The sequence below is a fragment of the Ranitomeya variabilis genome, chromosome 3, assembly GCF_051348905.1.
Source record: "Ranitomeya variabilis isolate aRanVar5 chromosome 3, aRanVar5.hap1, whole genome shotgun sequence".
In the NCBI taxonomy this organism is placed as follows: domain Eukaryota; kingdom Metazoa; phylum Chordata; class Amphibia; order Anura; family Dendrobatidae; genus Ranitomeya; species Ranitomeya variabilis.
In genome coordinates, this window is record NC_135234.1 from 607,047,562 (window position 1) to 607,059,869 (window position 12,308).

The following is a 12,308-nucleotide window of genomic DNA, read 5'->3' on the forward strand; positions in this document are numbered from 1 at the left end:
GAACGGTGCCAACACAGTAGGTGAGTATAGGTGTTTGGGTTTTTTTTAACAGGGCCAAACGTAGAATGAGAAAGGGTTGTCCTAGTAGTGGACAACCCTATAATTTCTCCTCTTTGTTATGAATATATTAGCTTGCAAAGTTTAGATTATAATTGATGATCAACTCTACTGGTTGTTACCAGAGCTTTGTCTCTAGTGGCATGTACTTTATTTCCTGCATGATAGTTACCAGTAGTGGATATTATAATAAGCAGGTGGTGTCATGCAGGGGAAAAAAATAATACTCCCCCAGAAGGTCAGAAGAATATGCTTTTCCCTGTGAGATTTATTAAGACAGCCATGCTCTCAGCCCTGATCTCTTGCAGCTGCTGAGTCTGATTACAAATAGCTTTACATCTTTTAATGCAGTCAGGATGATAGGGAGGAATACAGTGGAGTTGAATGCGATTACAAACACTTCCAGGTCACCTGTCATGGCAGTCAGTGTGGGGAAGAAATAAATATAGCAAAGCAGCTGAGTGTCATTATAAATATCTGCAACTACAGCTATCTCAAAGCTTTGTCAGCACACCCCACATTGATGCTGCGTGAAGAGTAGATATGGAAGTGTTTTTAATCACATTTAGCTCAGCTATATTCTCCCTCCTGCCCACCACATGACTGCTCTTAGAAGTGTTTATAATTAGTGATGAGCGAACGAGCTCAGATAAGCTATTATCCAAGCATGCTCATGTGCTACCCGAGTGACTTCGGCATGCTCGAATATGTTTGAGCCCCTGCTGCTGCATCTCACGTGGGCCATTTGACAACCGTAACACATGCAGGGATTGCCTGTTACTCAATTCCTGCATGTGTTGTTGCTTTCGAACATCTGCAAGACATGCAGCCGCAGGGACTCTAACATATTGGAGCACGCTGAAGTCACTCAGCACCCGAGCATGCTCAGATAACAGCTTATCTGAGCACGTTCACTTATCACTATTTATAATCACACTCGGCTATGATCTATACTACACATTAGCTGCAGAGAACAGTGCTGTCCTGTGTATCACTGCTTCCCACAGGACAATGCAGTTTCTTCTGAATCTCCAAGGGGTGTTTTTACCCCTGCATGATGCCTTCTGAGTATGATTGGTCAATGCCTTGCAGGGAACAAAGTACATGCCCCCATACTTATCATAAATTATACCTAAACTTTACAAGCTAATATCTCTGTGAGAGATGAGAAATTATAAAATAAATCTATGCTTTATTCAGCTCTGAAGTTACTATTACATAATATGGTCAGTTTAACATGTTCAAACAGATGGAAGGTCCTCTTTAAGGGATGGAGAATGTGATTAAAATCTTTGAGAACTGAAAAGCTAAAGCCTAATGTTTGAGTCTGGTGTAACATAAACATAATGTTCTTTTGGTTTTGATAAGAGGGACATAAAACTACTTAAAAGTTGCTAAGTCTGTAGGCCATCGCTCCTGAGCTCTGGGCTCCAGTCATGAGGAACAGTTAGGCATCAGAGAATTTCTTTAATTTTTAACGGAAGGAATTCTTGCATTTGTTGTGGTAACCTCCTAACAACCTATTATACCTGTGTAAAAAGACATATGCGTTATTGCCTATATGTCTTTCCATAAGGACGCTTGATTTGTCGATACTGAGCTCAGTCCGACACAAAGGTAAGCATCAAACTTGTTTTCAATTCCTTACATCGTAAAACTCAACTTACACAAAGGGAAAAGATTGACAGCAACACAGTGATTAAATAGTAAGGCCAAGTTCACACGTCATGGATTTACTGTGTAGTAGCAACTTACAGTACAATAAAAGTAAATGGGTTTTTAAAAATCTGCATGAAAATGAAGGCTTGGCGCAGATTTCAATTCTATAGCATGCTCTTTATTATGCCGATTTTCATTGCAATTTTCACCCCATTCAAGACTAGTAAATGGACACGGCTGAAGTCCCCAAGTAACACATGCTGATTTCATCTGCGGATTTATTGGGGAAGTGGAAAGTTTTCTGTAACGTGTGAACATATGCAACAAGGAGAAAAACAGGAGCTTTCAATATTGTGTAAAACATGATATACAAAAGTTTATTTAGAAAAGTTCAGACATAAAACACACATATACATACATAAAATCAGACACCAGACACCAATGTGTCTCCCAATCCTACCTGTCTCCTGCAATTGGTAAGAAGGCGAATATGGTGTTCCCATGACATTTTTCACGCCAGTTGGCACGTTACTTATATTATATCATGAGGATTTTTTCCACAGTCCATTCTGAACCCTGGATCGATTTGACCTATATAGGTCTAAAAAATGTTAGACTAAGTATTTACTACGGATAGTATATTATATATTGATCTGTATAGGGGTTGCAGATGGGGTATACCTTCTTATCTAAAGATAAGCTATTTATGGGCCGGTTACAACTTAAGGTATTTAAGGTGTTGCGGGAGGTCAGCTTGGTGTCCTGATTTTATGTATGTATATGTGTGTTTTATGTCTGAACTTTTCTAAATAAACTTTTGTATATCATGTTTTACACAATATTGAAAGTTCCTGTTTTTCTCCTTGTTGCATAAGTATTCGTTGGGAGTAGTATATGTAGTTGCCAGGATATGGTTCCTGGACACTCTGAAAAATGAGTCTGGGCATGTGTATTGAAACGTGTGAACATAGCCTGACACTTTCTTTTTTGGGAGACAAAATTTAATCGCAAACATCTGATATACTTTATTGTCAGGGAACAATAATAATTACAAAACTATGTAAAATATGAAATCTGTAATTTTAGATATTTCTTTGAGCCAGTCGAAGATCACTGGCAGATGTATAAGTGGAAACCATATTAAGATGCCCAATAAAGCACAAGAGGTAAGTGATATATATAGTATCCATATCTGTACTATGCAGGATGGAAATTTGGCTCTGTTCAACCTCCATGTTGTATGAGGCCATAAAACAGACACTGCTGGGACCATGCTGTGCTTTTGCGTTCCTCAGCTGTTTTTCCATATATAACAATATGACATGTCCAGTGGAGCATTGCTATGGCAGAATATTTTTGTACTATGCTGGCATACGGGCTTTGTGCCAGGGGTGGGCATACCATTGGTGTACCCTGTGCATCAAGGAGTAAGGGGGCCACTTCCACCTCCAAAGCAAGTGGAATTGTCCTTTATCATGAGATTTCAGCTACAAAGGATCTAAATATTGTTCTTGCACCCAAGCTCTTTTCTGTCTGGTTTTGTACATATCGGTCCAATAGGTAAATGCACTCTGTCTGCAATTTCTTAGGATGCAGTGATCAACCTAAAGTCCGTCCAGGATCTGGGGAGCCAGCTGGGCTTTGAGTGGACTATAGTTGCCCGTGAACTAGGATTCAGCAGACCAGAAATCAGACAATTCCATACAGGCTCTGAGGACAAGAAGACTCAGGCACAGAAGATGCTGGAGAGCTGGTAAGTACTCTGCCTTTTTTATCAGGGCTTTTCAGCCTCAAGGAGGAGTTGCCTGTGTGTCTAGATAAGGAGAGATGATGTTTCTACTTTCCAAGATAAACATATTAAGTCTAGCTTCTTCATGTACAAAACATCATTACAAGTAACACGTAGAACGTAAATCAGCAAATATGGATTTTAATGTGTCATTTTGACTCACTTTAATTGCATTGGCATTATGAGCCGCTAGGATCATGCAGCCTTATACATAAAGCTTACTAATTCCAACTGCAGGATAGTGGGACCACCAGCCTGATTTCTGTGAATTACCGGCTGTCCACCATGTGCTGATTAGTTTTGCTTGACCTCTGGCATTGAGTTTGATAAATTGTGCTGCTGTTAATTGCAATCTACTGTATGATGGGATTTGTAAATGTAATTGCCCCCTAGAGCATCGTGTACAATTGGTATTGCTGACTAATGAAGCCAATACACATTAGAAGAAACTAAAATAAAATGGCCGATTTTGACCATAATGAAAGATCAACGATTGGTTCAGTGGAATGATCAATATGTCCGGCTGACAAATGTTTATAATCATTCAAAACACCGGTGGGCCGTGTTGCATTCTTTTTGACAATGATAAGCGCAGGCTCAATTTTTGACAAACAAAAATCTAATGTTGGTTGAACGTAGTCTGTGATATGTTTCGGACCATCAATGATTGATTGTTCAGAGCCCATTTTCATCAATAGTGTCCAGGGGTTTTAGCCTGAGGACAAATTTAAACATCTGTGTAGCACGATCTGTATATGGACCATGATGCATGGACTGGCCGCAAGCCTCCTGACCTGAACTTGACTTATAGTCCCATGAAGCTGTCAAGTTCTTGTGAGGAGACTGAGAGCCAGTATGTTAATCACCGTCTATACACAATGTTACACAGACGTCTGAATGATACCTAAATGCCCCCGTACACAGTAGGTTAGGCTGATAATTATGATATGTCAAAAGGATTATGAGCCCAGCATTATAATTATCAGCCTCCTGAGGAACCTTGATATGGGGAAGCGCATTGAGGTGTACTTTTAGCAACAGCCTTGACATCATAAGATAAGTACCTGTCTTCTTATGGCCTTATCATTTATGCCTTACAATATAACTTAAGGGTAACTGTTCCACTAATATTACCAGGGTGACCTAGGGTTACCAAGGGTCAATCATCGACAAGCGGGGGCACCTCTATCGTTGCTATTTATGGTGCCAAGTTCTGCAGAAAGGAGGCCAGAATAATTGAGACTTCATAGTGAATTATTAGGCCATATATTTCCTTATTGCCGGTGTTCTGATCCAGGACGGGGTTTTGCTTCATTCCCGTCCTGGTCAGATCTGGGTTAATTTCATCCTCCTCTCTTTGGCTCTGGGGCGGCTATTTAGTGTTGTCTCTGCCTAGGTCCGGTGTAGTTTATAGTTCCGGTCCCTCGGCTTGAGCAGCTGACCTTGGTTTATCCGTGTTATTCTCCTGTCCCTTATGCTCCCTGTTTTCTGTCTGCCCTGCTTTCCCTGCACCCCTGTCCTAAGTTTTTGTTTATACTTGGCTTCTACGTGCATGACCCGGCTCTGTATATTAACTTGTCTTCTCGTCTCCTGATTTTGTACTTTGCGTCATCTCCGGCTTCTGACCCTCTGCCCGTTCCTGACTCTGCTTTCTGCCTCATCCTCTGGTATCTCCACTCCCGGCTGGTTCCTGACCCCTTGCTAGTTACGTACCTCTGGCTCCTCCATCTACCGGACTCAAGTTAGTCTGAAGTTAGCTATTGGTTATTAGTTAGCTATTAGATTTTCATGCATGGTGAATTAGCTATTAGATTTTCATGTATGATGAATTATACATAGAGTGGATATTGTTTTGGTAAAATTTTGTTCTTTGACTACTTGTGGTCCTGGGTTATTCACGTAAATCGCTTATTTATGTTGCGTATAATCAAACGTACTCAATCGCACATAACTTCAATTTGAAAAGAGGTACCCTTGACCACTAGTACTCAAAATGACCAGCTCAATGTCCTGAATAATATTTGCCAAAAAAATGATCAACTCTATGTGTAGTTCAGAAGTTATTCACGTAAATCGCTTATGTCGCGCATAATCAAACGTTCTCAATCTAACAAATTTTGCCCCAAAAATTCACAACTCTATGTATAGTTGAAGTATTATACAAAATATGCTAACTCCACATGTGAAACATTTTATAGGTACCTCACTGTTTGCTATCACAACTTACTTGAAGTTTCCATAAGGGCTTAACCCACTAATCTATGTTTAATTCAAGGGTTGTTGAACAGATGCTAAGTTTGTGTGTAAAATTACACTTAATAAAGTTTTATGTCATAAAAATAATTTATATGTAATTGTAACGTCATTATTAACCTTTTTTTAACTTTACTTAGTGGTTCTTGTGTAGACACGGGGGTCAGTGGGTGCTCTCGTCCGCTGGCCCGACCGCCTTTACAAAGACAGCATGGACCATGGCTCATCCCAACTGAACGCCCGACCTCCTCAACAGTGGGTGGAACACTACTCAGACAACACAGGGTGAGGGAATCACAATATTAGGACTTTCTTGGATCCCCAAACAATTAATGGCATATATCACACAACCAGCAAAACACAAAATGTAACAGGCAACAGTTTCTCACCCTTCCACTGGCTCACCAGGGATTATAATATCCATTCAGCAGAGCTTCCAGGGCTACTTACTCCAAGCCAGCAGCACCCCGCTTTCTGCAGGCACCCACCGAGAACGGAATAATGCCAGATTTAGGAAACTGACTGAGTACCGCAAATTCTGTGGTCAGGTGACTGGATTGTCCCAAGCTGTATACCATCCTTATGTAGTCTTTGATATCTCAGCCGAATCCTTGCATTCGATGCTGAAGTCCATGTAGTCTTATAATCCATGTTCGGTTATGGCCTGCCAATCGGATCCGCAGATCCAAAATTGGTACCATGCAGCAAGAGAGACTTGGTCACTGGACAGTCCTTCTATACCCCTGAGCTCTCAATTCAGACCCTTGGGGCTTCATGATTGGTGGAATAAGAGTGTGCTAAATTGGCTAGATTCCAAGCTGCAAACATACTATCCCTAGTAGTAATGGTGTCACAGAGATGAGATAGCGTCAGCTAATTTACATAGAATCGTGCAATACAATGAAAGGTTAGCATAATTGATTTGTCTGAGTCTGTGACCTTCCCTGGCAAAGGTAGTTACATGAGTCAACAGGAACTGTAAACCTAGACTCCTTAAGGTACCTTCACACTAAACGACTTTGCAGCGATAACGACGGCGATCCGTGACGTTGCAGCGTCCTGGATAGCGATATCGTTGTGTTTGACACACAGCAGCGATCTGGATCCTGCTGTGATATCGCTGGTCGTTGCTGAAAGTCCAGAACTTTATTTGGTCGTCAGATCGGCGTGTATCGCTGTGTTTGACAGCAAAAGCAACGATGCCAGCAATGTTTTACAATGGTAACCAGGGTAAATATCGGGTCACTAAGTGCAGGGCTGCTCTTAGTACCCCGATATTTACCCTGGTTACCATTGTAAAAGTAAAAAAAAAAAAACACTACATACTCACCCTCTGATGTCTGTCACGTCCCCCGGCGTCCGCGCTGCTGCTCAGAGCTTCCTGCACTGAATGTGTCAGTGCCGGCCGGAAAGCAAAGCACAGCGGTGACGTCACCGCTGTGCATTAGGGCCGGCGCTTACACAGTGCAGGGAAGCGGACGCCGGGGGACGCGAATGTAAGTATGTACAGTAGTGTTTGTTTTTTTACATTTACACTGGTAACCAGGGTAAACATCGGGTTACTAAGCGCGGCCCTGCACTTAGCAACCCGATGTTTACCCTGGTTACCCGGGGACTTCGGCATCGTTGGTCGCTGGAGAGCTGTCTGTGTGACAGCTCTCCAGCGACCACACAGCGACGCTGCAGCGATCGGCATCGTTGTCGATAACGCTGCAGCGTCGCTTAGTGTGAAGGTACTTTTAGAGTCTTGTAGAAACAATGAGGGGCTTATCACATGGTAATAAACAGAATACCATCATGTGTGACCAAATTTTAATAAACTTAACCCATGCTAGGCTTTGAAAGAGTCTATGTCATCACTGTTCTGTTCTGAAGTGATACACTCATTGGAAGCATGGAAGTATGCCCTAGAGTGGCCCTACTTGGAGGATTGTCTGTGAACGTCATCTGTCCATGGTAAGGATTTGTGTTGAATTGGCATACTGGAGTTAACTCCAAGTCTGAATTTCAGTGTTGTTGTGTTTGTCCTGTTTGAAAGCTATATTTATATTTGGGTATATAAAATATTTAATATGTTTAAGAATAAAAGTAAATGATGAGATCAGTCTCAATATTTTACTTAAAAATGTACTTGCTTAATGTAAATTTTTTGAATCATTTTTGTTTTGATATCTCAAAAAGGTTAGATATTGGAGGTCTTGCTATAAAATGTTTGTCTTAATACGAAACTGCTACAGTGTATGTATAAATATTGTTGACAAGTATCATCTTGTCAACTAGTGTGCAAGGACGTAGTGCTTCAAATAGATATTCATACTCTATGTATTATAGGCACAAATTATGTGAAATTAAATTAATTGATAATAATATTAGAAAGTTTACATATTATAAATGCTTATTATATTCATACAGGAAAGATATATATCTTGGTAACGTGTTAGCCAGTAGATAGAAAAATGTTTAGAATTGAGAGTCCTCAGTGGTTGATACCTTTTAATGGCTAACTGAAAAGATGGTAACAAATTGCAAGCTTTCGAGACTACACAGGTCTCTTCATCAGGCATAATTTGTATTAGTCTATGCCTGATGAAGAGACCTGTGTAGTCTCGAAAGCTTGCAATTTGTTACCATCTTTTCAGTTAGCCATTAAAAGGTATCAACCACTGAGGACTCTCAATTCTAAACATTTTTCTGTTATATTCATGTCACTGACAATAATTTCAAAATATGTGGATTATTAAGTGTTATGTACCTGATCAAGGTTGTTGATTTAGTAGTATGGTTTTAGTAAACTATGATAATTAGACATAAATTTTAGTTGTTACCAATCCTTGTAATATCTATGAAATGCAACTAAAGTGAGTTGTGTCATTGTGAAAAGTGGAACATTCATACATTTTAAATACAGTGGATAATTTAAATGCGCATGCAATTTTTAGGTTGTTGGCTTAGGAATGTTTTGATGTACGAAGAGCAGCCATAGTCACATTAAGATTTTTAAAAGGCAGATAACAGACTTTAGCTATGTCTCAGTGGTTGAGTCTATACCCATCGTTGAACTAACAGGTTTGAGTTTACGAAACATTACAACATGCATGTAAGCTATTGCAGGGCGTAAATTTGTGTGGCTATCTTGCATCAGGCTTGTATGATTGGCGCTCTAGTTGGCTTAGGCGTGAAAATATGTGTGGTCTGTTGTCATGTTTATAGTCTTTGTGATAGGGAATGTTGTTGTAATAACATTACATGCAGTTACATTTAAATTATAACCCTAATGTGGCACACTGAGCACTTAAAAAAAAACATTACATACACTTACATTAAAATATTACACACCTATGCCACTCTGAACACGTAATAAAAATATAAATGACCTGGTTAGCTTGGTAATACAAAATTGAGATTTCATAAATACAAATTAAGTGTTGTGTCTGTCATTGTCCATTAGAATGTTTTTTTTAATTTCCTAAGTAACCCAAGTATGTTTCCATGAAAATGATAAATGGCACAGAATAATAATCTTTGGGTCTGAATTGGTCATTTGTGAAATTAATTAATTTGACTTATTTCATAGGGGAAGATCGTACAATCTGCTTTCTGTGTTTATTACATTGTTTGTTGAATATGTTAAAGGATATACCTTAAATCACAGGTTATAAATTTGCCCAAAGAGGAGAGTGTTATTCATTTGGAAACATACTTGTTTTTGTTTTCTATCAATGTTAAATGTAAAAATAACCACACCACACCATGACATCTAATGTCTTCTTATAGACAAATAAGCTCACTGTCCATTGCACTTCAGACAGTGATCTTTGTTTCCAGCATTCCGATACTGCAATATCGTGTATCGGCCGATATTCGCTGTATCGGAGTTCCGATACTTTTACAATATCGAATACCAGAATCGGAAGTTCCCATAATGCAATGAGCCAGTTTTATTCTATTCAGCCAATGAGGATCCTAAGAAGTTTGGGCACATCCTGTTAGGCATGTTAGCTATGTTAACTAATGGCATGGCTGTGATTGGCTGCTCAAATGATGTCATGATGCACTATAATGGAGTGTGGGCGGTGCGTGGGCAGAGACTGCGTGTCTGTGTGTGCGGGCGGGGTCTGTGCGTGACCGTCGGCGGTCTGTGCGGGCCGCCGGGGGTCTGTACGGGCCTCTTGGGGGTCTGTGCGGGCCTCTTGGGGGTCTGTGCGGGCCTGCCGGGGGTCTGTACGGGCCTTTTGGGGGTCTGTTTGGGCCTGCCGGGGGTCTGTTCGGGCCTGCCGGGGGTCTGTGCGGGCCTGCAGGGGGTCTGTGCGGGCCTGCCGGGGGTCTGTACGGGCCTCTCGGGGGTCTGTGCGGGCCTGCCGGGGGTCTGTACGGGCCTCTCGGGGGTCTGTGCAGGCCTGCCGGGGGTCTTTGTGTCTTTGTGCAGGCATCGTCCGATGGGACTACAAGTCCCTTTGGGCTATGCCTGCTACAATGACAGTGATTGACACATTAGCCAATGAGGGGACAGTAGTAGTCCCATCATCCGGCTAATGTGTTGAATGAAAAAAAAACACAAACATACATACTACATACATACTACACACATACAACATACATACATACATACATACATACATACATACATACATACAATACATTCATACATTACATACATATAGACATACAGTACATATAACAGAGTACATACTCACCCACACTTGTCACTTTGTTCCCCGAAGCCAGTGTCATCTGTAAAAAATATTAAAATAACAAACAAACAATATACTCCCTGATCCGCAGAAATCCACGAGTGTCCCACGAGAATCTCCCGTGGAGAGCAGCAGCATCAGCTGATGCGACCGCTCTCTAGGGACTCCAGGAATACAATGATGGGAGGAAGGTATCCTTTCGCACTGTATTCCTCCGCCACTGTAAAAAATAGTCCCTAGTCTCACTTTTGGCATTGCTGTGTGGGAAAGTTCCCACACAGCTTTTGCCATAAAGTGAGACCAGTGAACTACAGTAACCTCTCAGTGATGCACTGCAGGAGCCATTGTCTCCTGTCAGTGTGTCACTGGAGGTCCTATAGAGCAGTGACATCACCAGATGTCACTGTTCTATAGGGGAGATCGTCGTGGGACACTCGTTATTAATTGGACTGCGTCGGACAGGGAGTATACGGTTTATTATTTTATGTTTTTTGCAGATGACACTGTCATTGTAGCAGGCATAGCCCAAAGGGACTTGTAGTCCCATCAGACGATGCCTGCACAAAGACACAAAGACCCCCGGCAGGCTTGCACAGACCCCCGAGAGGCCCGTACAGACCCCCGGCAGGCCCGCACAGACCCCCGGCAGGCCCGCACAGACCCCCGGCAGGCTCGTACAGACCCCCGGGAGGCCCGCACAGACCCCCGGCAGGCCCGAACAGACCCCCGGCAGGACCTCACAAACCCCCGGCAGGCCCACACAGACCCCCAAAAGGCCCATACAGACCCCCGGGAGGCCCGCACAGACCCCCAAGAGGCCCGTACAGACCCCCGGCAGGCCCGCACAGACCGCCGACGGTCACGCACAGACCCCGCCCGCACACACAGACACGCAGTCTCTGCCCACGCACCGCCCACACTCCATTATAGTGCATCATGACATCATTTGAGCAGCCAATCACAGCCATGCCATTAGTTAACATGGCTAACATGCCTAACAGGATGTGCCCACACTTCTTAGGATCCTCATTGGCTGAATAGAATAAAACTGGCTCATTGCATTATGGGAACTTCCGATTCTGGTATTCGATATTGTAAAAGTATCGGAACTCCGATACTGCGAATATCGGCCGATACACGATATTGCAGTATCGGAATGCTGGAAACAAAGATCACTGTCTGAAGTGCAATGGACAGTGAGCTTATTTGTCTATAAGAAGACATTAGATGTCATGGCGTGGTGTGGTTATTTTTACATTTAACACTGATAGAAAACAAAAACAAGTATGTTTCCAAATGAATAACACTCTCCTCTTTGGGCAAATTTATAACCTGTGATTTAAGGTATATCCTGTAACATATTCAACAAACAATGTAATAAACATAGAAAGCAGATTGTACGATCTTCCCCTATGAAATAAGTCAAATTAATTAATTTCACAAATGACCAATTCAGACCCAAAGATTATTATTCTGTGCCATTTATCATTTTCATGGAAACATACTTGGGTTACTTAGGAAATTAAAAAAAACATTCTAATGGACAATGACAGACACAACACTTAATTTGTATTTATGAAATCTCAATTTTGTATTACCAAGCTAACCAGGTCATTTATATTTTTATTACGTGTTCAGAGTGGCATAGGTGTGTAATATTTTAATGTAAGTGTATGTAATGTTTTTTTTAAGTGCTCAGTGTGCCACATTAGGGTTATAATTTAAATGTAACTGCATGTAATGTTATTACAACAACATTCCCTATCACAAAGACTATAAACATGACAACAGACCACACATATTTTCACGCCTAAGCCAACTAGAGCGCCAATCATACAAGCCTGATGCAAGATAGCCAC

General features: G+C 41.6%; 1 protein-coding gene across 2 annotated transcripts in view; it reads left to right on the forward strand.

Annotated features, from left to right (window-relative positions):
• The first annotated feature begins 1,628 nt into the window (after positions 1-1,628).
• LOC143818429 (uncharacterized) overlaps positions 1,629-12,308 on the forward strand; it is a 107,096-nt gene continuing 96,416 nt past the window's right edge. The window contains exons 1-3 of one of the 2 annotated variants that reach the window (XM_077299733.1): positions 1,629-1,674; positions 2,803-2,882; positions 3,306-3,469. In XM_077299733.1, the coding sequence (XP_077155848.1) occupies positions 2,862-2,882; positions 3,306-3,469 (185 nt within the window). In that variant the 5' untranslated portion in view covers positions 1,629-1,674; positions 2,803-2,861. Of the gene's footprint in view, positions 1,675-2,680; positions 2,883-3,305; positions 3,470-12,308 lie in introns of those variants that run through there. The other variant, XM_077299731.1, reaches the window with a different exon arrangement.